This window comes from Ambystoma mexicanum, chromosome 1p (genome assembly GCF_040938575.1).
Source record: "Ambystoma mexicanum isolate Mex_15411 chromosome 1p, UKY_AmexF1_1, whole genome shotgun sequence".
Classification (NCBI taxonomy): domain Eukaryota; kingdom Metazoa; phylum Chordata; class Amphibia; order Caudata; family Ambystomatidae; genus Ambystoma; species Ambystoma mexicanum.
In genome coordinates, this window is record NC_090921.1 from 990,030,953 (window position 1) to 990,057,612 (window position 26,660).

The following is a 26,660-nucleotide window of genomic DNA, read 5'->3' on the forward strand; positions in this document are numbered from 1 at the left end:
TTTTTTATTAGGATTCAATTGTTAATTAACAATTTTTACAAAACGTGATTATTTCTCCCTTTTCCCAATGATTTGTAAAAAAAATGTTTTATTCTTAGTTGGTCCGTGTGTTCCAGTTGTTGTTGTCTCTTTAGCCTTGTGTCCTGTTTCTTGTTCCAGACCAATACACTGTAGGATCATTGCTGTGGCCACTGCCAGAGGGATATTATCCCCAGTGATCAGTCTGTGCCACCAATGTTCTTCGTCCCATATGTGTGCTGCTGCCAAGTAATGCCGTAAATAGGCTTCTATCGAACTTGTTGTTCCCAGACATCTTAGGAGGAGATGTCGTATTGTTTCTTTCTGAGTGATATCCTTACAATAACGACATGAGTTGGTGGTGGATTGTCCCCTTATTTGCAAGATCTCATTTAATTTTAGGGCATTTACCAATGCTTTTAGATCAGTGGCACGCAGAGTCCTGTCAGGAAATGTAATTAAGTATTTTGATGGGCAGTCTACTTTTTGCGTGTTTGGTGGCAGGTGTGAAGTTATTTTATAACTGGCTGCTGACTCCAAAGTTTAAATCCAATCCCAGATTTTGTGTTTTTCCTTCACTTTCTCAGGGTTGAAGTCAAGCTCTTCTTTTGAACTTCCCATCTCCTGTAACAGGTTTACATTTTTGTTCATCCAGTCCGTTAACATTCTGTTCCTACCACTTTCCATTTCTTGTCTGATGATATCATATATCTTTGGACGGGGGGTTCTCTTGATTTTGCCGTAAAACATCAGGCTGTTTCTGTCTATGATCCCTTTTAGCGATGGTAGGCTGAGTTATTTTCTGATCGAGGCAATCAGCGTCCCGTTTGGTAGTTTCAAGAGTTTACGCGAATACAGCTCTCCAATTTATTCCAGATTCCCTCTGGCAGTTGTGGAATTGCTTCCATTATGTATGATATCGTTGGAATAACCTTTGCCTTATAAAAGGTCAATACTGGGAGAAGAGAAAATCGGCCACATTTTCTGTCCAAAGCCGCGGTTTGCAATGCTAGTGCGGTCATCTTGGAGTAGAGAACTTCTTGTAATGGTGTTTTGACCGGGCTCTTATTTATTGTGACTCCAAGGTATTTGAAATGTTTGACTGTTCCCAGTTTCTCTTCTTTCAGATGCCATGTCAGTTTTTCCACCCTTCTAGAAGGCTTTTCCATAATCATGATCTTGGTCTTGTTGATGTTAATTTCCAAGTTGTTTCTTTTAGTGTAGTGCAACAAACTGTCTAACTGGCGTTGGAGGCCTATTCTTATGTGGTCCAACAAGATTATGTCATCCGCATAGATCAATCGTGGGACCTTTGCCTCTCCTAATGTTGGTGGGAAGGACCTGATGTTGTCATCCATTTCTTTGATATCCCCCGTGTAGACATTATAAAGGGCTGGCGCTAAGGGGCACCCCTTTTTTACGAATTTTGTTGTTTTTATCAGATCGGAGAGTTGACCAATGCCGTTGCGTCTCGCTCGCATGGAAGTGTCGTTATATAGTAGTTTGAGAGGTTCGAAGAGTGAGCTAGTGCATTTCCATGTTGTTAACATTGCCCATAGTTTTTCTCTATTGATTCTGTCAAACGCTTGCACTAAATCGATGAAAGCGATGAAAATTCTTGGACGGCCCTCCAGGACTTTAGTTTTCAAAATGCTAATCAGCATGATGTTTGCCTGTGTGCCCAAGCTTTTAACGAACCCTGACTGGAATGGGTCGGCTTGACCTGCCATTTTGATCCATGATGAAAATGTATCCAGTAGTAGGGAGCCGAACAGCTTGCCTACCACATTGAGCAGGGCTATCAGGCGGTAGTTTTTTGGGTAGTTTTTTTCACCTTTTTTAAATATAGGGACGATGTTTGCCCTTTTCCATGAAGCCGGTATTGTTCTCGCAGACATACATCTCTCAATGATTTTGTTAATCAGCTCTGCCCACTAAAACGGATTGGCTTTTAGTTGGATGTTCGTGATCCCGTCTGGCCACGGGGCTCAAGAGTTATTCAGTTTGTTGATCTTGGATATGATCGTTTCTTTGTCATTTTCTATGTCCCAGGCCAAGTGTTGCGGGTTGTGATATGTTTCTTCCATATCGTTTGTTTGGTGGAATAGCTCTCTGAAGTGCGTTGTCCAGACATTTGCACTCACACAGTTTTGTAAGTTGTTTTCTGTGGAGGATGAAGTCACTTTTACTAATGACCAAAAGTCATTTACTTTTCTATCGGAGAGAGCTATCAGCATGTTTTCTGTATCTTTTTGGTACAATTTGAATCGATGGTTCTTTAGCCATATGTACTTTTGGCTTTAACTACCTGGACTTGACTTGTTTCAGAAGGATGGTTTTTCTCATGCATGATTACACGCCTCATCACTTTCCTCCTTTCCCTTATTTCTGCGCTATAAGTGTGTAGGTGGTGTTGAGGGTGTTTTGTTAGCATCAGCATTGGTTTCAAATACGGATCAAGAAGTGGTTGATAATCCGGCGCCTGCACAAGGTTGTTTGATGTCTTTTGCTCACTTTGGGCTTTATAGGTTCTCGTGATTGAACAGATCGCTTCCTTCGTTAATTTGAGACGGGAGCCTTTTGAGGCACTTTCCAAGGGGATTCTCATTATTTGTTGGCTGGTTTTTGAGGTAGGCCAAGTGGGCGTTAGGATGTTATGATCGCTATGTTGCGTTTCAACCACTTCAAAGTTTGTGATGATAGAGAAAAAACTCCTTTGAGGCGTAGATGTGGTCAATATAGCTTCAATATACCTTCTAGAGCCGTCTCTTTCCCAAGTCGGGACTGCCTTTTTGGTCTTGTTCATTAAGGAGTGTAGATTGTAGAGATCCAATGACTGCATTAGCTCAGCCCAGGCAGCACCACGCGTCCGTGAGTCTGTATGGTGCCTGATATTTGTGGTTTTCTGATCTGTTGTTTCTCTGTTTTTGCTTTCGGCCATTTCAAAACAGATAGCTTTCAAGTCGCCACATATGATTATATGGCTTATGTTGTGTGCTGCAATGGTCTCTTCAATCATGTTGTCGATGGTGATAAGTGGTTTACAGTGGTTGCTTGTAGGTTCCAGTAGACATTCATCGCCAGGAGCATTTCTGATATGGGGTGCATATTTTGAGGCTTGCGATGGGTCCATGAGAGTAGAACTGCCTGTGCGAAGGTTGTTGAAGTTAAGACCTTCATCCTATTTAAGGGGTTGCCGAATGGACGGCTATCATGAGGCCTGAAGATGGTCTACCTTTTAACCCCTTTAGGGCCGGGACTAGGCTGATGTCCTAACCGTCTAAACTTGGGGTATTCATCAGCCAAGTTTCTTGCAAACATAACAGGTCGAAGTCACCCAGGTTGACATCACTTTCCTTGGTGAGATGTTGCAGGAGCCAAGCGTCAGATATTCTGATGGGCGAGTTTCCAAATGGGTTGCTAAGGAAGGCGATGAACCTGGTGGTGTTGGTTGCTATTTACGATGGTTGCGCTTTAGAGCCCCCGGGACCCACGCTAATTTCTTCAGTTCCTGATCCAAAAGTTCTTTTAAATGCGCTCTGACCGGGGGGACGTATCTTTCTTTGTGATTCTCGTGTCTTAGCATGAATTTCAGATTTGTTGATGGGCCGAGGGGTTTGCGCTCATCAGCTTTAAATGGTCATTAGTTGGCTGAGGGTTCCTCGAGTACTTTGTTTTTTCCTGCCACTGATCATTATGATGGTCATTATGCCTGGGCGTTCTTCTTTTTTTGTTGTTGTAGTAGATCTCTTTTGTTCTCTCTTCTTCTTCTATTTCTCCTCTATGATGGGGAGGTGTTGGCGATCTGTTTTGGTATGAGAACCCATGATGGTTTTCTCTTGTGGTTGGTATTGCCCTGGATCTGTAGTGTCTTGAACTTTGTTTGGCGTGTAGTGGTGTCATCCTCTCCTTTTTTGGTGATCGATTCGAACACTCTATTCCTCGTTCATTGCCTGATCTTTCTCTGATGTCGTAACCCATTCTTTGTAGTTTCCCTGCCTCTTTGACCAGCATGATTTTGATGGTTGGTGATGTTAAATGTAAATAAATGCTGTCAAAGCAGCAGCTTCTTCCAAATTCGATGATGTTTATGTCCTCACTTCTAAGGCTCTTCAAGTCCGATATGTTTTACTGGGTCCATTACCTTGTTTCTATTCAGGATTAGCCTATCTTACTTGTTTAGGATCGTCTCCAGTTTCAGGGTCCTTGTAGCTTGACTTTTGTGAGTGAACAAGGCACTCTCTCTAAGTGCGGTGTCTTTTAATCGAGGTTTAATTTCCCCTACCCATTCGGTGGACTGTCTTTCTTTATTATTGTAGTTTGCTTTGTTATTACGATCATGTGTATTGTGGTCTGTGTATTGTGGTCACTTGATCTTCTTTTTCTGATGTTTTCTGTACTTTCTGCACTTTAACAGCCCTTTGTCCCTCAACGTTTGCATTGGGCCGTCTGCCAGATCTCTCGGCTCGTTTCACGCTATCCTCGTTGCTAGTACTTGGGTCGTAGTTAGTTCTTTTTATGTTAATTCGGTCTTCTTGCCTCGTTAGGCTGTCAAGTTTTTCTTGCATGGTTCAAAAAGTTGGAGAACTTGTCTCTACACTGCCAATTTGCTTCTTGGTTCACACTGAGGTGGTGTGTCATCAGTTAAACATACTTTTCATTTTCTATCTTGCGGAGGTGGTATGTCTGATTCTGACTCTTCAATAGTGTAATGGTTTATCTCCAACAAGTTGTTTATGGCTTCGGGGTCTTCTTGCATTATGTTCAGTTCTTTGGCGGTTGGCTTTATTGCTGACTCGTTCACTAACAAGAGCGAGCGTTTCCCTTTTACCAGTTTTTGCAGTTCAAAGATTGGTGCTATGCCAGTATCCTGACTGGCCTTTGTAGTTCCTTTGTGTTGATATGTGTTTCACAGTGGCATTGTGGATGCCTATGTCTTGGTATTACATGGCCCTGGTAGTTTCCGAAGTTTGTCAGGGAACATAGTCAAGGTTTCTGTGTTTTTTGCAGTTTTCTGAGGTAAGACTTTCGTAGTTGAATTAGCAGATTTCTCAATTGGGGCTGGCTCCAGTTGTTGTAGCTGGTCAGTTTGATCCCGGCCAGTTGTTCTTGGCTCAACTTCCGAGGCCGATGTGCCAGTTTCTGGTGTCTTCCCAACTTGATTCTTTTTTCTATTTTGTGGGTCTCTGTTGTTTGAGTTCCCATGGTTCCCGCACTTTGTTTGTTCTGAGGATTGGGTTTGTGGGAGACCGACTTTTTGTCTTCCCCCTGGTCCTTTTCTGTCATTGTGCCTTACTCTTTTGTATTGGTTTTCCAGGCTTCAGTGGCCATTATGTAACCTTCCAAGTGTGTTTTTTGAGTGCATTATGGCCGTCATGGATGTGTGATCTTTTTTGTGTCTCTATTAGTGACTCATACAGTTTGCCGAACGGTGCGAGGGCTATTGTCATTGCCGACATTATTGCAAAGATGTCTCATTTTTTATTGGGTGAGGTCTTTTCGGTTGCATGCTCTGCCTCAATAAATCTTTGAAGTGGCGGTGGAGTTCGAGACTGGCCGTTCGCTAGTACGGAAGGATCATGTCTGATGGTCTTCCCGTTGCTCCGTTGTTGGTTCATTTCGCCCTTTATTGTTTGTGGCATTTGAATTTCTAGTGATTTTCCTTTGGGTTCCATAGCCATGTTTTCTCCTTGATAAACCAGTTTCTGGGCTGTGGTATCTAGAGGTTGTATTTTAGGAAGAATCATTTGGTTACTTGACAGAGTTGTTTCTTTCCCATTCATCACTACTTTTGGAGTTGACGTCCGATTAAAGCCCTCAGCAGCTAGTTTCATCTGTTTTATGAGCTTTTTTATCTCCAATGTAGTTGTGTCGTTTTGGGAGCCCGTTTAGGGCTTGCTTAAGCCCAGTGGTGGGTTTCCCAAAGTGCCATTTTACTGAGTTAGGAGTAGAATTTAACTTATCTTTCATGTGGTTTTCTGATTTTGCTTGGGGGATCCGGAGTTCCTGGTTTGCGTAAGTCCCATTTAATATGCCTGGGTCAAAACTTTCTAAAAGTTCGGCATCCAAAGTTTCAGTAGCTCCAGTAGACAGGGCTTGTTTTTGGTTTATTGAAAACAATGTCAAGTGTGATGTTAGTCTTTTGTTTCACCTACCTCGATTTTTGGTATTTACCCGTCTTTTCTTTCATCTGATTTAGTTTGGGTTTCTTATCAGTTTTTTCTTCTTTCAAATTTTCCTCTACTTTCCTGGTAGGTGGGCTGTTCATTTTTATTCTTTTTGCATAGGTTTTGATAAAGCTCCAGAGATGTTCCTGTTTGCTCAAAAGGTTTGGTGTGACGCAAGCGTTTTTGTCCGGGTCCAATTCATTTGGGACTAGCTTGGTGAGTCGAGTAGGATGTGGCTCCTCAGCTGATATAATCTGATTGGTTTTTAGTTGTGACCTATCATTTTCCTGGGATCCGCAAGACTTCTTGTGCCGTTCTCCTTCCAAACTTCTTGTACTTTTACAAGATGGAGGTTGTACAAAAAGAGTGAGACTGTTCACTGAAATTTAGCCTTGGGCTAGACAGGTCCTTTCTCGCGAGTACCGGGTGGATTTTGTTACTTGTTTGCCGTAACGTGGAGGGAGATTATGCAAGTAATACCACTCCCGTTGGTGGCAAGATGTTGCTGGTGGAGCTTTTGGGGGGGAGCGTTGGGTCACTGGGCTCTGTCGGTTTTTGGTTTTGGTTCGAGAGCGAGCCCACCTTACTGGGAGGTGCGCCTGCTTTCTCTTTCTCCACAGTTTCACCCACAACCTTAACCTGCCCTTTCACGGGCTCCCTGGAGTGGCCGCTTTCGCTGCTAACTTTGTGTTTGCTTCTCCCTCTATCACCCCCTGCCCGTCCAATGACCCCTCCACCCAAGGCACAGGCTCCATTTTAGGCTCCGTCGGGAGGGCGGCCCCCTTCTCCACTGCTTTCCGCTCCTTGGTTGATGAAACCACGAGGTTGCCACGCCCCACGGGCAGCGCAAGAGATTCTTCCTCCCCCTCTCCCTCCTCCCCGCCATCCCCCAGCACTGTCACCTGACGAGGCGTCCTAGCGGCCATCCCAACTGCCGCCAGCAGTGCGGGTGCAATCGAGGACGTAGAGAACCCATCCACGGACGGCGCTGCCACCCCAGCAGCTGCGAGTTTGTCCGTGAGTATTTCCGTGTGTTTGTTGATAGGGTAAAGCAAGGGTGATCGCAGCAGTGATCGCAGTGGAGGGATGGAGGGGGAATCATTGAGAGCGCAGAGTGCGCTATGTGTTGGTAATGTACAGTTTTGCTCACCTTCTTGAGCGTACGACAGTGGAGATTTTCTGGCCATGAGGGGTGTTGGCTTAATGGTCTCATGGCTTTCAGTGTTCAGTTGGCGACCGCTCCGAAGTTGTCTGCATCTCTGTCTGGAAGTCTGTGGTCTACCGGTTTGGCCATTACGACTGAGCTTCGAGGCTTTGAGCTGCAAGACTGCAGGACTGCTCACCTCTGCTCAGCTCCGCGGCGGCTCCGCGGCCTGGTGGGGCTTTTGAATAGTCCAACCCACCAAATGAATAGCACTGCAGAAAGACTCTGGAAACAGCGTGGTGTGCAGACTACAGGACTGCTCACCTCTGCTCAGTTCCGCTTAGTCTTATCTTTCACATTTGAAAAGAGTGCAAAAATGCATTAGAGCCATTCCTTTTCATGTAAACGAAACCAAAATTATTTGTTTGCTTCATGTGTCTCTTTCTCTCAAAAGCTCTTCTAATGAAATCTCAATGGCATTTTCTTGTTTTGGGGGCGGGGGCAGAGTGGACCCATGGAACAGACTAACCATGTCTGCCTGCTTTTTACACTCCACTTTTTAAAAAAGCACTTGGTTTTACGCCAGCATGGCATTTTCATGATGGCATAACACCAATGTATTCCTATGGAACCTGCCTGTTTTTTGCATCTACTGAAAGCAGCGGTTTCATGGGAATCCATTGTAAGTGCAGCCTCCCGCAAGTTTAACTTGAAGGGGGCACTTACACTTTCTGCAAAACAAAGCGTGAAAAACTGGTAAATGCGCTGACCCCTTATTTTAACACTTTTTTAACGCTGCATCTTGCAAAAGACTAAAATTGTACAAAGGTGACGTTTGTGCACCAAAGCGCAATGGTAGTCAGCCACCAAAAGAGGTCCCTTACTGTCCTGTCTCTTGTCTACAGTCTTCCCGATTACCCATTCTGCAGTAAAGAGGGTGCTTTGCTGCAGAGCTCTTGTTAAAGGTATCCCTCAGTGATGAAGCCAGGGTGACAGTGGCGCCCCCCTTAGCAGCTCCTTGGTGCCCAGTGAATGCCCAGTACACCCCCTCGCCTCCTGCCATCTGCTGGTGCTCTATTACTACCCACCAACCCCCGCACCAAAAGCTGCCTCCGCTACTGATATCCCTTACTGGCCAGTCTCCTGCACCCAGTGCCTCCTCTCTTGTACACAGTGCCACTTACAGTCCAGACAGGCTCCGATACCCTGAAGCACTGATTGTCTGACCTTGTGTACACATTGTCACTTGCTAGACTCCTTCAGTGTGCCTCCCCTGTCATTATGGAGTATACAGTGCTTGATTTGCTGCCGGGGACTTGCCAGGGATCAGCCCCCAGCACTTCTTTTTGAACCCCAACACTTATTTCTAATCCTAGCTTGATTATGTTGTGGCGTTTTGGCAATTTTATTATTTTAACTGTCAGTCCGTCATAGTAATATAAAACTGTGCACTGACCTGGGTCTCTTGATCCTGGGCCTCTTGATCCTGGGCTTGCTCTTGTTATTCGCAAACTTGATAACTGAGGTTGTCAGGGCATGGCTGTTTATCCATTTCCATGAATAAGAATGAGTTAGAAGGTGACAGTGTTGGGCACTGATGCTGGCCATGTCCGCACACTGCTCCAATGAACCTGCTTGACATTGCTGAAAATGCTATACTGTTATAACCAGCAAAGTGGGTTGACAACAAGAGGACAATCACCAGCTAGCAGCCACAACACATGGCCATGGTCAGTGAAAAGGCCAATATCAAAGAGGAGTGCCTAGTATGAGTGCCAAACCAATGAAGATTATCTTGCTGCAGTGTTTGACAGGCACGTTCATCAGTTCAGTAATGATTTTGCCTGCATTTCTCCAATAACTTACCATAGAAGAAAAGCATGTTGGCTCTTATTTTCTATTGATAGATTGTTAAAATGTTCCACTTGCCACTGATAGGATCAGAGGATAATATCTTCTATAAAGAAAAAACGCTTAGGTATGTTTCCATACTCAGCTGATGAAATTTATCAGTGTTAGGTTGCCCTCTGTTGTCCAAATGGCAAAGTGCACCTATGTGCACTTCAACAACAGCTATCATTTTAACAAACAGAATGAGCTCAGTTCTACGCGCTCACCTTCACCTTCCGCTATCGCAAACATTCGGAATAAGTTCAAGTTACTTCTTTCCACCCCCCACTTCACTTCACACAGGGCACGGTGGTTCGAGTGTCAATGAACAGTTACTTACCAGCTCAATGTTTCAGTCTCTAAAAAGTGAAACGCTGTAGGACAAATGCCTCCTCACTAGCTGAAACTGAAAGTAGGTGCTGGAATTGTGCAACTATGCAATCTTAAGTCATCATAGGGACTTTGCAATTAAACAATGTTGACAATTACGCATCTACAAAGACACATCATAGAGGCCCATGTAATTGATTAATTAAACTCAGATACTATTGTTATACCGTGCATACCTCTCATTCCATGTTCTTGTACCGTGCTTACCTCTCCTTCCATCTGATGCAAATATATCTTTCAAATTCAAAAAAAGACAGTTCCCTATAAGTTTAGCCTTTTAAATGACTATTAATAAATCACAGGGCCCTGTACCCCCTTCCTGGAAGCGATCAGAGGTAATTCCGATATTTAAGTAGGGGGACAGAAGTGACCCTATGAATTACCGACCAATATTGACCTTTAAGAGATGCTAGAACGGCATATGTTACACCGGGAACAGCTAGTTGACTATAATGTGTTTTATAGAAACACTTAAATATTTATATTATTTCAAGACACAATGGGCCTCATTACGACCCAGGCGTTAAGGGTTAACGCCGTCGTTAACCCTTAACGCCTGATTCTGATTTTAACGGCTGCTTTTAGCAGCTGTTAAAATCCATGGCGCTAACCTGCCATGATGCTAATTACGCCACCGTAATTTACGGTGGCGTAATTAGCGCCTTCCCCACTCCCATTATGCCCTATGGGGCAAAAATGGGAATGGGGAGGGGAAAATGGGAAATGGGGATTTACCGCCCCACTCACCTTGGAATGGGGCGGTAAATCCGCCATCCACCATGGTGTAAACGTAGTTTACACCATGGTGGTAATGTTGGTGCAATTAGCGCCTGGGTCGTAATGACCCCCAATATGTTATGTTGATTGCTATCTGTAAATCACACCATGCATCCATCACCCTCAATGAACCAGTGGTATTTACAGCCTTAATACCAATTATGTTGGTACTGTATGGAGCAGGCATGGGTGGTGTCAGTGGTCTGGGAGCTGCCCACCTGAGGTGTCATTGATGTGCAAAAAGATATTTGGGCACTGGCACTTATTTTCTTACACATTTAGCACTGGTAGTATACAATGCCCCTTGCTACGCAGTCTCCTCTTCACAGTGTCCCCGATTGTTAGATCTTCTGGCCCGTCTTCTGTAGTCCGAGCCCCTAGTTTTATAGTGTCTTGTAGACAGCATCACCACTGTCAATTCTCCTGCCCAGAGAACCTAATTAATATTATTATTAGGGTATTTATTGAGCGTGGATATAGCTTCGGGAAGCAATGAAGTGCTTCACACAGTGCTTAATTTGTGGAAGTGTTTGCCAGGGCTATGCCCTGGCACTTATATTTGAACCCCTGCACTTAATCTTTAATTATGGAGGGGTGATAGTCAGTCCATCCATCAAACACAAGGAGCAAGTGTGAGCTGTAGTGTTACCCCAAATATGCCTACACTGTGGGGAGCAGCTATGAGTGCTGGCAGCACTGGTGGTAGAGTGCTAAACATATTTGGGCCCTGGCACGTATTTTTTTTTTTTACAAATTAAGCACTGGTTTCACAGTCATAAGACACAGTGAGCAAAGCAGAGATACAAGAGAGTGGGGAGCTATCACCAGGGCATGGCGACGGCAGCCAATCAGGCAGCAAGAGATCTACACGCAACCAGAGGAGGAACCAAGGAGAGGAGGAATTGTCCAGTCTCTTGTATGCAGTGTCTCTTGATTTTCAGAAACCAATACACAGTGCCCCTGGTTGTATGCTCTCTTGACAACGGAGACCCTCACTGTCTAGTTTCTTGTACTCAGTGATCCCAAATGTGTGGTCTTTTGTACACAGTTTCCCTTGAGGTTCAGTCTCCTGAACTCAGAGGCCTTGGTAATCCAGTCTGGTACATAACATCTCTGGATGTCCAGTCCAGTGCCTTGTGCCCAGTGCTACAGCTTGTCAGGTCTCTGGTAAACAGTGTCCCCTTCTGCCCAACTTCATGTCTGTTGTACACCGCATCCCTTACAGTCCAAACTCTTACACCAATTACCACTGGTTTTCCGGTCTCTTGTAAACAATGTCCTTCAGTGTCCATCCGCGTGTGTCGTGTCCCTGATTGTTCGGTCTCTTGCATGCACTGTCCCTTAATTTACAGTTTTGTGTAGACTGTGTGGATGGCTGTCTACCTCCTGGACAGAGTGTCCCTGAAAGTCTGGTGGTGTCTTTTTTAGTGTCTATGCTCGCTTTATATATTTGATGAGTTACCATCCACCCTTTCTTTCTTCTGTAGGAGAGCACAGACACGTTCCTCTCTGCAGTGGACACAGACTGGAAGGTGAGTGCTCCAGGCCTTGTGCCTGCCACATCTGCTATTAACAGTAATTAACTGAACAGCCTTCTCTTATAAAAGTGGGCCGTGGTCAAGTGGGGGATAGGTAGGTGTGCTGGGAGCCACAGAAGACCACCAGCAGTCCAAGCGATGCAGTCATTTGTGAATTGGTGCTACAAGAAATGGTGTGGAAGTACATGCATTGGAGTGGTGTTTGTAGTGATATCTTCTTCACCTATAGCTCTAATCTGCTTCTCAGTGCCATGCTCCATCTCACTGCCAGGATTACAGTGTCTGAGTACTGTTAGGCAAATGTTTAGGGTCTGACCATTGTAACAGGACAATTCTTCTTTCCAGCCAACCTTTATAGTTGGTCCTTCCTGCCTAAAAGATATGCCTACTTGTACTCTCGCTCCTGCTTCCGCAACATTGAGCTTGTTTAAACGTCAAGGAAAGGTGAACTTTGTGACTTTGATCGTCTCGCACCTGGCACGGTTCCAGTGACTGCTAACTGGCGCTGCCTTTCCTTCTTTTTTCAGCGTTTTCAGCGTTCTCCACGTTGCACTGAATGTGATTGGCATTCTCTTCACAGTAATCCCACCTTACTTTTGCAGGGATTGGTTGCCGTTGTTAGCCTATTGTAGCTTGTCAGCTACATATTGTTCGCGCAAGTACCGGCTAAAGTACCGCTTTCCCGCTTACCCGCGTTACCTGCGGTCTGCGTTTGCGGTTTGATCGGAATTTTTTTATTCAGTATTTATTGTGTTTTTCTTTTTATGCAACTCCTTGGTTCAAATTTGATATCATTTGTATCCCTGGGTTTTGACTTTCTTTCTTTGTTCCAGTTCTTCTCTCTGTTTTATTTTGTCTTCGTATAATTTATACTACTTTCCTTCTGCTTTTTCCCTTCTTCCTTCCTTTTCTTTTTTTTTCACTTGTTTAACGAAGAAAGGGGGAAAGAGCGAAGGAAGGGAAGGAAGGGAAGGGAGAGAGAGAGAAAAAGAAAAAAGTATTGATTTCATTGTTGCTTTCTCTTTTTATTGTTATTTTTCTTTTTAATTCTATTGCTCTTTTTTTTTTAATACAACAAATCTGGGCTTTGTGCATGATAAATCAGTGAATGGTGTTTCAATTTTATAAACGTACGACAAACATGCCTAACAATGCTTGCGCTCTCCTCAATCTTACCACTTGTCATCAAGTGCCAGTCCAATCTCCTAGATTTCTCTCAGCCATTGCGCTGACTCCCTTCTTAGCACTTCGTATCACTGGCCCAATATTGCCTGCAAAGTTTCCCTTTCCACCAGCTCCCGGCAAAATATCTCAAATGCCGCCCCTGAGCCAACCTTTAACCTCAAAAAACCCCATACCCAATGCCCTTTCTTCTACTGTTAACAATTCTCCAGCTGCTCATCAATCTCCCCCGGCACGCATGAACACCATCCATTATCTGACACTACTATGCTCAATTCACTTAATCCTCATCCCCATCCCTCATACAAGGGCATGGCTCTCTCTCCTATCAAGTTCCCATCTTTACAGCCTGATGTCTTAGACATCTCTATTCATGCTTCCTCAAGTCTGACATCCATTTCATCAAACATCCAAGTCCCTCATGAAGAAATCTCTGTTGAGACTTCCATTCATTCCTCAGTCATCTGTTCATCTGTGCCCATTGACTCTTTTGCCATGCCCACTCCCAGAGCCCCACAACCACCCTCTCCTACTGCTTTGCCTCAACAACTTGCATTCATTCATACTGGCCTCATCTCTATTAATCTTGCTATCTCCACTATGAGTAAACTTTACGACACTATAGATCATAAACTCTCCAATCAATCTGCCTTGTTTGAAGAGTTAGCGAAATGGCTGCATTAACATGGTTCTCTTCCTCCTACCAATTCTCCGCTCACCCACTTACCAATCTAATCCTATTGTTGAGAATGTGCAGGAACCCAATCAACCATCTTCAGATTGTTTCATCGTTCCTGTCACGAGTCATCTTCCTTCTATCCCGGGAATAATTAGATCCATCAATGTTTCCCCTTTGTCACCAATGTCTAATTCTCAGGTTGCACCCAGTGAGCCAATTCATCTCACTGTTGCTCCTGAGTCTCTTCCTCCTGTCCTGTCTTCAATTCCTCTTCCTCTCCCTGCACCTGTACCTACACCTGCTCTTCTCTTGCCTTCTGAACCAGTCCTCATTCCTTCACCAACCCTTTCCTCACATATTCTTTCTCAACCGCCCTCTCTGCTTTCCCACTCTAAACAAGCCGTCTCAGTTTCTTCTCCTGTATCCACCATGGGTTCAAATGTCATTCCTATCGTTAAGCCCCTTAACCGAAGACTTTGTCTGGCTGCAATAAAAAAAAACTAAAAATGTGCTTGCCTCAAAGCACTCTAAACACACCCTTACGGCCTTTTTTAAAGCCTTAGGTCAGTCCTCAGTATCCACTGCACCTCCCATCAATCCTTCTGTGGCTCCTCACCTGCATTCTTCTCTTGTATCTTCTACTGTAAGCTCAGTCGAGGTGATTCCAGTATCTCATCCAGACTCTCTTTCCCCTCTTAGTCAGCTAGTTCAATCCATTGAACATTATGAGCCACCTCACCAGTCAGTTGCTTTGCCCCCTTTGTCACAATCTCAAACCTGCCTATCCCAGTCTTTCTCTAACTCATCAATTGTTCCCACTCTTCCCTCTTCCATGGAAACTCGTTTTGATTATAAAGCAAGCATTGATGCTTATTTAGCCTCACGCTTGTGTAACCTGTGGTTGCCCTCAGATCCTTCACCTTTACCATCTTCTAGGATGTCTGGATTAGCTCCCATTACGCAATCTCAAACAACAAGCGTACAGGCTGCCCCTGTGATCAACAGGCATATCACTTTTCAAATACCTTCTGCCTCAACTTTAACCCAGACTGCTATTCCAGCTGCTTCTGCATTATCTGACCTAAAAGCCAGTGTTGATGCATATTTAGCTTCGCGACTAGCCCTAACGCAGCCGGGGCATGTAGCCTTTCAACTGTCCACACAATGCCCGACTGCACTCACCATGCAACAGGAAGAAAGCATTTTACGCTTGTGTCTTAGATCAGTCCCAGTAGCTCCATCGCCAAAATGGCCTACTCAAAGCTCGACAACCAAGCTCTTCTCCAAATCATCATTACCTTCTCGACCTCTTCTTCACTCTTTCATTCTTAAAGGACGAGATGGCAACTTTCCTACATATGATCTAAACCGTGCAAGTGTCCTGAACATATATGGAGACATCGAGGACCTGAATGCCATCACCACTCACGATATAGATCAGATAGAATTTGTATCTGATACGTGTTCCTCTGTGGTTAGACTTCGTATTCCTTCAGCTCTTGTATGGAACACAATCTGGTGCTGCAAAATGCAACTGTTCGAGTTGGGTTTCCTCTTAGCACTGGACCCTGAATCTTCTTCACATTCCACTTCATCATCAAAGCCGAAAGTGAACATCTATCAAGGGCTGGGGAACAAATTCCCTAACTGTTCGACATCTTCCTTGATCTGTGCGTCCTAACCACCAACTACTGTATCTTCCTCTTCCTTGACTCTTGCTAGCTAGAATACTCGAGGCCATGCTCATTTACATACTTCCATGTCTTCCCTTTCTCTTACTCATCATATCATAGACTTGCAGGAAACCTGGCTGTTAATTCCCCCTGCCTGGGATGGATTTGACCTCACTTTACTCCCGGCCCTTCCAACCAAAGGCCGACCCTCTTCTGGCCTTTTAGTTGCAGTCAAATCACAGCTGGGTCTCTCTGTTCTTCCTTGGGCATCAGTGCAAGCCCACATCCAATAAGTGAAGATTGTACATCGTACCTTCACTATTGCGCATGTCAACATCTACCGTAATCCTCTTGCACAAACCGATGAAGCTTTCTATGATGGTTTGGCTTCCATCCTTGATGTGGTCTCACAAACACCTCACATCTCACATGCTATCATTCTCGGTGACATCAATCCCAATTGTTGGAACCAAGCCCGTTCAAATCAAGCAACATCCACGTGGTCATCGTTTATGATGCATCGCAATTTCCACATGGTAAATGGGGCTGTTCCAGGCGATCTCCCGCCTCAAAATACCTGGCATCGCAGAACTAATTCAAGTATCATTGATTACATTTACGTGAATGCTAAATTGTTTCAACACATAGACAGCCTCATCATCACTACTCTCCCACATAGTGATCACAATTTACTCTCTCTGCAGATTCAGTGGCCTTCTCTTGTGGAAGAAACACACCATCTTCCCAGTGAACGACTTGCTAATCCAGTTGGATCTCGAGTGTGCTAGAACCTTTCATCTTTGCTATCATTTGGCAACAGTGTAGACTATCATGCTCAGTTGTCCCAACACTAACACTATTCTGACTTATTACGTCCATTTGTCAATACTTTGACCATTTCGAAAAGGCTGACTGGTCGCCACACACACACTTTTAATCCGGTTATTCAAACTGCCAAAGCAGACTATCGCAGAGCTCGAATAGCTATTCTATGATCAAATTCTCTTTCTCTCAGCTCTGATTTATCCACGCTCAAATGTAGATATAAGAATTGGCTCAGAAGCAAAAAAACTTTACTACTTCAACAAGACAGCGAAATTATGTTTAGGGCCATGAAGAACTAAAATTCTAGCACTATGTGGCAGCTACTCCATAACTTGACCTCCAATTCACTAGGTGCCCTGCAGATCAATGGGGTATCCGACCTAGCTTGGCTAACTCACTTTTCATCCTTGTATGCGGACCCAGAATTTTCCAATAATAGCCTTCCATTTCTTACCACTGGTTCTTGGAGAGTCGAGTTCACCATCTCCGACATCCAAGAACAAATTATGAAAGCAAACTCATCTCGAGCTGCGGGCCCAGATGGCCTTTCTAACATGATTCTCAAGGCCTTTCCGACTGAATGGGCCAATATCTTATACATCATTGTTCTTAATATTTTAAGGTATAAATCAATTCCTCCTTCCAGGAAGACCTCACTAATTATTCAGATTTTTAAAAAGGGCGACCGCAGTTTACCATCCAATTACCGCCCCATCGCCCTCCTGGATGCCCCGGGTAAACTATTCTGTAAATGTATTCTACGGGATTTCAACCAATGGACCAAAAATTCTTATCTGCGCGACCCTCAGCAATCAGGTTTTGTCACAGGCTTAGGCACCTCCATTAGTTTAATTTGTTTAAATGCCCTAAAAGCACAGTGCCATGCCACCAAACAGCAAATTTGTTTTGCTTTTGTAGACCTGCACGCTGCATTGGATTTTGTCAGCAGACCCCTTCTACTTGCCAAATTACTCCATGACCATTGTCCACCCACTCTCTTCGACATAATTTCATCTTTACACACCAATACTTCAATTCAAATTCGTCTTTCATTAGACGGGCGCCTGTCTTCAACCATCCCCACGGCTCGCGGTTTAAAACAAGGCTGCCTCTTAGCCTCAACGGTCTTTAATTACTTCATTCAAGACGTGAGACGTGCCTTCGAAAATGTCATCTCAGATTCACCCAAATTCAATAACCACCAATTCAAAGCATTAATGTATGCTGATGATCTGGTGCTCATCTCCAAAACACATTCTGGTTTACAGAATCTCTTAAATGCCTTTCACGATTATATTCATTGCAATGAATTACAAGTTAATACCAACAAAACTCAAATTGTATCATTCTGTCCATGAAACCACAGGCCTCTATTCCACCTCTGGCACATCAATCAGATCCCTCTCTCTGTGGTTTCCCAATACACTTATTCTGGGATGATTATTGAGGGCAAGGCTCATGCCCCTAGTCACATCATTCATGTAGTTAACAAGTTGAAGACTGCCATCTCGCAGGCCTCCCTTATAATGTTCAAGGTTGGAAAATTCTCTATCACCCCGGCTCTCCAATTTAGGAACTTGAAAGTCACTCCATCCTTACTTTATGGCCTGGAAACCCTTCATGACGATCTATCATCGTTGCTTACACTTTGGGAGGCCAAATTTTGGAGATAAATACTCCATCTACCACAATGCACTCCTTGCCCGTGGATCAGGTTTGAGCTGGGCCTTGTTTCACTTCAAGCTCTCCATAATTGGCGTATCTGCACACTACTCAGAAAATGTTTGCTCTCTACCCCTCACACTTCTATACTGAAATTGCTGTCTGACTATATGTTCTCTGTTACACATGTTTTCGTACACACATGGTTAACAAAAGCTTACCATATTCTAATAATTGCAGAGGTCTCACTTGAAACTTTATTAACAAATCCTGACAGAGCCAAATTCAAAATGTATCAATTTGATTGGCTTCTGACCAGGGATCTTTCCCAGCAATACAAAGATGGGGATGGCCTAAGATTCCCTCACAAAAGAATTCGCACAGTGGCACCATATTTGCTGCTATCGCCTTCCCCGCAATACCGCTTAGGCATTCTACGCTTGAGATTCAACCTATGCCTCACAAGAGACATACAAGTCAGACGCAAACTTCTGCCTCCATCAAGCAATATTTGCCGATTTTGTATGACACCTGATACTCACGAAACTCTCATTCATTTGATTACTGAATGTGCGCCTCTCCGTGGTAAAAGAGAGACACACTTTTCAAAATACTGCCATTATCTAGGTCTTCTAGACCCACAAGATTGTTGGGCTGCAATCTTAAACTCTTCATGCATAGCCATACAAATAGCTACTGTTAATTGAATTGCTTGTTGCTATATTCTGTGCATTGTTAGCCCATTGTTTCTTTATTTGTTTATTTTGTTCATTTAACATTTGGATTTGTTGTGAATTGTGTTTTTTTATTTTTGCTTTTTTACTTACTTCAAACTTGTTGTTTCTTAAATTTTTATTCATGAATGTTTTATATTTGAAAGGTTGATTAATTTCAACCAACCATAATTTTTTTTTATTTTTTTAAAGATATTCCTAGTGTAATCTCCACCGCATCCCTGTTCGGAGAGAAAGTGAACAGTGTGTGCCTTTCTTAATCTCCTGGGTACCTGCGATGAGGATCCCTGAATATGACGCTGTCTTTTTCCTTTATCCTCCCCAGCTTAATTAATGAATGTATGCATATCGACACTAAGCACAAGGATTGAACTTAAACTTTTCCTCTTGTTACACATTGAACTCACCACACATTCATCAAAACATGTTCAATAAAATTAAGGAGTGGGATGTTTTGGGGGGGTTGGAGGTAAGACTAGTTGGGGATGGAGTACCATATCTTTAATGTTCTTAGCAGGATATGGTGGTAGGTGTTAATGTGGTTGCCTGACGGAGCACTGGTGGTCTGCAGATGTTTGCAAGAAGAGTGGTGAGTTAATGCCAGTGAGGAGGAACAGTGGTTAGGGAAAGGATATGCAACCTTTGGCTCCCTAGATGTTATTACTACAATTCCCATAATACCTTGTTATTCCCTATGCTGTCTAGGGATGATGGGAGTTGCCATCCAAAACATCTGGACACCCAAAGGTTGAAGAACCCTAGGGCGATAGGTAATTGGGAGGGTGAATGAGCTCCCCCCCTCCAGCGCCTCACCTCAGTCCCTTTTTCTGCATGGACGTTATCAGATCTGGCAGCCACCGCAGAGACTTTTTCAGCTTTCCGCTTGCTCCCCGTTTCATTTTTCCAATCTTCTTTAACTTCCCTTCAGTGCCTCACCTCCCCAGCACATGTCGGCCTCAGGAGGAATCACAAGATGTGCCTCGTGCGACCGCTCATTCCCAGCCTCGGACCCCCACGCATTCTGTCTTGAGTGCTTGGGTCACGACCACCGCTGGGACTCATGTGCGGCCTGCTGTGCTCTCGGTCACAGGCCATTGAAGAATCGGTTGTTGCAGTGGAGGGAGATCTTCGAGACTTCTCCCCCACCCCACCTTAAGGACTTCATCTCCGGGACCTCTCTTCAAGACACGGTAGGACCTCTGTTCAGCATTGCTCCACAACGCAGGGACTTGTCTTCTACCCCAGGGGGTAAGAGATCGTCGAGTGCCACCTCAAAGATTAATTCCTCGTCTAGACCCAGCATGGCTACTGGCACAGGTGCCAAGGGCTCCAAGCCTACCGGAGCTTGCTCCGTTGTCCAGGTCATTGTCCTGGGAGATTCGACGACCGGCCATCCGGCGGAGGGCTCAGCGTCTATCACAGGGCTCTCCAACGTCTCGACTTCAGGTGCAAGACCCAAGCCGTATCCTCCCTGCACAGGGCGTGGCGCAAAACTTCAAAATGGCAGAGCGGCACGTGGTGGAGCCTGCCAGGTAGGCTGCCATTTTCTTTCTGGCTCAGGGCCCTCCATTCCCTTCGCCCATCGAGTGGGCTCTTCAGGACGATTCCAGCCCCATTCCCTCGGGAAGAAGCAGCAGATCCTATGGTGCAGGGTTCTGGTCTCCTCAGGGGTGCATCTAACCATCACAGCCCTAAAGCTGTGTGCACCAGATGCCTCAGCGATCCAACCAGGAGCCGAAGCCCAGTGCCTCGGAGGGCAGGGCCCCTAATCACCAGGCGACTTGTGAGGACCGCTTTTTTGAACGCTTCCTCTTCATCAAGCATTCCCCGCAGATGAAGGGGCTCCTAAAGGGCATTGTGATGGAGGTCATCCCGCAGGTTGTGCTGCCTCGGCCCAGCCTCTGAGTGTTCCTCCCATTCCTCCAGCGCTACCGGTCCCTGTGTTGCTCCCTCTGCCAGTTGAGGCACTACCGGTCATACTGCCCCCTCGACCTCCTCCTGTACCACCAACGTCTCCACCTCAACAGCCACTGGAGTTGTCCTCGGGTCCGAACCTGGGGGTGGGGAGGGACTCCTGCGGCGCCTATGTCCCAGGCCCTGGATTCCCCTCAGCCTGTGAAAAAAGGTGACGATGACACCTAGGATGAAGAGCCCTTGGCTTACGTTAAGGCTTTTTATGACCGCCTTCAGGGCCTGGTTGAATTCTTGGGGGTTCCTCTTTTGGAGGAAGCACCTCAGGAATCGGGGTCCTCGCTGAGGTCTTGGGGAAGTGCACCATAGTCTGGTCCGGCATTCCCCTCTAGAGGGATGTGCTGCAGGTGGTATGGAAGGTCGGGGAGAAGCCCAGGGCCAATGCCCAGATGAACAAGAAGCTGGACAGCGGGTTCAAGCTTACGAACGGGGAGCCAATCCTCCTTCGAAGGCGTGGGCCTTTTTCATTTGTCCACAAAATTCATGATGAAATGACGAAGAAGAAAACCTCCACTCAAACTGCCAAATTCTTGGCCATCCTGACAAAGCTGGGTCAGAAGTCTTTCCCTCAAACCCAGGGTAGGACCGAGTTCAAACCACAAGCTTTCTCCGGCTTCAAGGGTTTTGGAGACCGCGGTACCCAGAGGCCTGACAAGTCACCCAGCAACAACAGATGGAAGCAGCAGAGGACGTTGCCTGGGCTTTTACGCACACCCGCCTCTGACACCAAGAAACAGTGACATCAAGGTTAGGGAACACAGCTTGCCTGTGGGAGGCTGTTTGGCTCTGTTCCAGGACACCTGGAAATGTCTTTTCAGCAACCCATGGATCCTATCCATAGTCTCCATGGGCTTCAACCTTCCTCTTCCTCTGCCTCTACCATCCTCTCCTCCCCTTCGTCAGATCGGGACCCCCAGCACTTTTACGGGAGGTCCTTTCACTCTTGGAGATGCAAGCAATAGAACCGGTTCCTCATGTAAACCGGGGCTTCGGTTACTATTCCAGGATTTTTGCGGTACCCAAGATTAACCAGGCTGGCCTGATGGTAGTCCTGGACATGTAATTTCTGAATCTGTCTCTACCGCTGGAACTCTTCAAGATGATTACTCTCGCACACATAGCTGAATCTGTGTGTACAGGGCACTGGATGTGTTTTCTGGACCTCAAAGATGCGTACCTGCATGCACCCATATATCAACAACATCACAAATTTCTGTGGTTCACGATTATGTTGTACCACTTCCAGTACAAGGTGCTACCTCACGAAGTTGATGAATGCAGTGTCAGGCCTTCTCTGCCTGGGAGCCATCATTTATACCCTTATCTGGATGACTCACTAATGAGGGCGGGGACACCCGAAGGGGTGGGGCACTCCTGCCAGAGATTGGCAGATACCCTTCATCAGATGGGGTTTTCCCTCAACCAGAGGAAGTCGCAGTTATGGCCGTCTCAGGAACTGGTCTTCTTAGGGGTGCATTGGAACACCATCATTCAGTAGGTGTTCCCCACGCCCAAGAGGCTTATTTCCCTGTGCAAGGCATTGGGCACTTTCTGGCCAACTCAACCGCCTCAGCATGGTGGTTCCAGCACACTCTGGGCCTATTGGCTTCCTGCGTGCTGACCATGCAGCACGTCTGTCTCAAGATGAGGCGCTTCCAGCTCCACCTGGCAGCCAACTGGGATTAGGAGATGGGGCCTCAGTCGGACGGGATCCCAATACCACTGTTCCTTTTACCTGACCTTCACTGGGGGCTGAGGGATGACAACATCTCAGTGGGAGCCCCCTTTACCTGTCCGGAGCCTACCCTGGTGGTGATGACGGACTCCTATCTTTCAGGTTGGGGGGCTACTCTGGAGGGCTAACATGATTCGTGGAGCATGGTCCAGGACGGAGGCCCTCCTACACATCAATCTGTTTGAGCTCAGTTCCTCAGGGCATTTTTGCCCCTGATAAGGGATGGGTTAGTCCTGGTCAGGATGGACAATTCTACTATAATGTTTTACCTGAACAAGCAGGGTGGCACCCGTTCCCCCCTCCTCTGCATGGAGGAGGTTTCGATCTAGGAATGGGCCCTCACAGAGAGAATTTGGATTTTCGCAATCCACCTTCCGGGTGACAGCAATGCAGAAGCGAATCAGTTGAGTCACTTGGGGTTCAACACCTATGAGTGGGAGTTGCACAATGACTCCTTGTTGCCCCTGTGCCAGCGTTGGGGGTTTGCAGACCTGGACCTGTTTGCATCACCCCGGAATGCCAAGTGCCCCCAGTTTGCTCCATGGGTAGGTCGGGGTTCACTGGGAGACACCTTCCAGATCTGCTGGCACGGCTGCAGGTGTAATGCGTTCCCACCCAACCCTCTACTCAAAGGGACTCTCTGCAAGTTCCCTGGCTCCATAGGTTGCAGCCTCATCCTGGTTACCCCCCACCCCCACTAGAGACCCTGGTTTTCGGAATCTGCTGCAGTTGTGCTCCCAGGGACCTGTCCATCTTCCAATCCCCAGCAGGGACTTCCTGACGCAGCAGGGCTGGGGAACATCCGGACCCGGCCAAACTGGCTCTTGCCGCTTGGTTCCTGATCAGCTGAGGTTCAAATTTCGGATGACAACTGGGACATCATTCAGCAGGCCAGGAGGCCTTCTACTCAGTCCCAATATAAAAGCAAATGCACTAGGTTCTGCCATAGGGCTTACCACAATGGGCTGGACTGTGTCACGTGTCCATTTAAAGGTATGCAGTGATAAAATCGCTGCAAAAATATCACCTGTAAAAAAAATTTCCGCAAAAATACTGTGGTTTGACCCCTTAAAGGTGTACCCCATTACACCATTTAAGGGGAGCGGGGGTTGCGGGGGTGTCCCCCGCATCCTTTACATGGATTGCAGTGTCAAAAACACAGCATTTTTGCAGCGATATTTTGTGTTCACTGACATTTTTGCCGCGATTTTAACACATGGAACCCATTTAAAGTGGAAGCTCATTTTTCCACTGCCACAGGTTTCAGTACCATACCCATGTTCAGATCACTCAGCGCTGCAGACTGCAAGCAGAAGCTGCAAAAGCCTCTCATACAGTTTAGTTTCATAGCTGTTGAAACTGGTATATATGTCCTGCAATTCACATACATCTCTTTATTAGGGTGCATATTATGAAAAAACAAAACAAAAGAGTCCATTATTCGCTTAAAAGGTTTTCTTACTGAATCACTATAAGACATGTTTAACATTTAAAGTTGTGGACATTATGTTGTTCCCATAATGCTCTTTGCTTGCTTTTATGCAAATTGCCAGGATTGGGTCATATATAGAGATACTGGGCCTCATTACAAGTATGCCAGTAAATAATTCCAGTTTCTGGCATGCCGGTGCCACCATTTCCGGCAACCTGTGATGCTGGAATCTCCAGATGATTGCGTGTGGTGGTGCATGCCCATTCTGGCATGCCGGAAATGGCAGTCCCGGCATCACGGAAACACCAAAACCCCCAAAAATGCCAACAATGTTGCCCTCGGTGCCTCAGAATCCGGCAACACGGTCCCAGAGCCACCGGCACCGGAAACAGTGGTCCCGCAAATACCGTGACTGGAAAAAAAGTGATCGCCGGAACAGGAAATCGGCCAGCGGCCATTATTGAAACACAATCCATTGCAATCCTGAAACCACAGGCGACATCCACCCCTCCTGACCACACAAACTCCACTCCGACCATGACATCAAGAGTCTGTGAGACCCGAAAGCAGAAGCCACGCTTCAGTGAGGCCGATTTGAACATGCCAGTGGACACCATTGTCCAGCATGTTGGAGAGCTCTTCTCCAATGACCAGCGCAGGTAAGCCAAGCTGCGCAAGAAGAGCATCTGGGAGGAGGTGGCCCAGAAGGTCTCTGCAGTCGGCACAACCCCCCCGCACAGTGCGAGACTGCCACAAGTAGTGGGATGACCTAAGAATGAGGGTACGCAAACTCCTCTCGGCCCAGCGCAGACAGGGCATGGCCACAGGTGGCAGGAGCATATCCCCTATACGCATGCTGCCCTGGAAGTAGACGTGCAAGCTGCACCTCGAGGCTATTGAAGGGGTCGGTGCTGCGGAGGCCAAAGCCAGGACACCTGAAGAGGCTGGTGGGTACACGTAACCCCAATGTAATGCTAACCTTTCTGTCCACCCTGCACCCAGTACTGTACCAACATATGACATGAATGTCAATTGCATCATCCACAACACCAAAATAACCCTGCATGCCCCCCCCCAAGAGTCCAGAAACCTTGGTTGAATAACCAACATACACTATGGCCCCCAAAACATGACACATACCACTAATAAGCCGGGAACACAGCACAGGCTCCCTGTACTGCCAACAGAACATTTCTCAGCTTCCACATAGACACACATCACCCGGCCACATCTTAATGCTTGTGCGCCCGTTGTGCGACCCCTGGCACAAAGCCACAACAGTGCTAAGCCCCATGTCCACTCCCAAATGACTACCGTCACACAAAGGCAACATGTGACGCCCTCGTCCCTGCCAGCCAGACCCATGAGCATAAATGCTCAACATACCCTGTAACTGCTACAAACAGCAGGCACATGCTGAACCCATCCATACAACACTGCTCCCCACCCCAACAACCCACAGTGTGAAGGTCCACCCCTAACACTGTACCCAGCTATTGGCTGTACACCACAACAGTATCCCCAGCACACTACTTTACCATGTACGAACATCACACACCCTCCCGCACAGTACGCATGACACATGTGTGCACCATGCCATGTACCCCGCCATGTCCCGACACAGCACAGCCACAACCAACATAACGCTTGTATCTCTGCCTCATCAATCCAGACTGTTCATTGAAAACCTGCCTTTCTGACTCGCTCGGGCACATCATCTGACAATGAAGAGGCAGAGCCAAGCACCTCAAGGGGAACCAGCCGTCGACGCCACAGGACACGTCTGACCACCACCAAAACCTCCATCCAGGACACCACACCCTCAACAGGCAAGACTGCCACTGTCACCCCAGCTGCACCTGTCCAGGAAGCAGCTGTCACCACAGCTGCAGCCGTCCAGACAGCACCGGACACCCCAGCTGCACCCATCCAGGCAGCACCGGACACCCCAGCTGCATCCGTCCAGGCAGCACCAGTCCCGAGCTGCACCCATATGAGCCATTTGCATTCAGCCCACAGAGCCAATGAGCCCACCACGCTCACCCTTCCCCAGTGTGCATGAAATGGATGGCAGACTTTGACGCATGGAGGAACGCCAGTATGCTTTGTCTAAACTAGTGCAGCAGCACCTCCAGGAGGTACAGTTGATGCGCAAGAGCGTCCAGGCGAGTGGGCGTCGGAATGCTCATGCCCTTGGCCATTGTATGAATGCCATTGTACAGATGTCCAGGGGGTACTGGAGGGAAACAGTGTGATGCCCTCAATAGTTTGACAGTTGTTTTCGTTCCACATTTGTTAATCATTCCATTATACACATTACACGTCTGGACATTGCTCTTTTAGTGTGAGTGATTTATTTACTGTGCAGCGCTCATTGCATTAGCTGGCCTGTGCCAGGTGTATGTGTGAAGTGCTTAAAAATAGTGGTGAATCAGTGCATCGCGTGCATCACGGCCATCCATGGCCTCCCTGAGATGTGCCAATGGCAGGTAATCGTCACTGTCCTCCTCCTCCGCCTCTGGTGGTTGCATGTCCATGTCGGGGGTAGTGGGATATTGCACCTGATACACATGTTGTGCAACGTGCACAGGGCAGGACTTTCTTGCTAACCTTCACAGGGCTGTACATAAGTACCACCCCCCGGTCTGCTCAGGCAGCGGAACCCTTCCTTTAATAGGCCAAATGTCTGCTCAATCATACAAGTCCTGATGTACGCACGGTTGTATCCCTGCTCATGCTGGTTCTGTGGTTGCCTCATGGGGGTCATCAACCAAAGCATCAATGGGTATTCAGCATCACCTGCACGTGAGCGACACAAAGGGAAAAAGGTAATTGGTGGGCCT

General features: G+C 46.4%; 1 protein-coding gene across 4 annotated transcripts in view; it reads left to right on the forward strand.

Annotated features, from left to right (window-relative positions):
* Positions 1-26,660, forward strand: part of NDRG4 (NDRG family member 4) — an 865,926-nt gene that overhangs the window by 419,696 nt on the left and 419,570 nt on the right. For all 4 annotated transcript variants that reach the window (XM_069654558.1, XM_069654565.1, XM_069654543.1 and 1 more), the window contains exon 3: positions 11,874-11,918. In XM_069654558.1, coding sequence (XP_069510659.1) covers positions 11,874-11,918 — 45 coding nt within the window. The remainder of the gene's footprint in view (positions 1-11,873; positions 11,919-26,660) is intronic.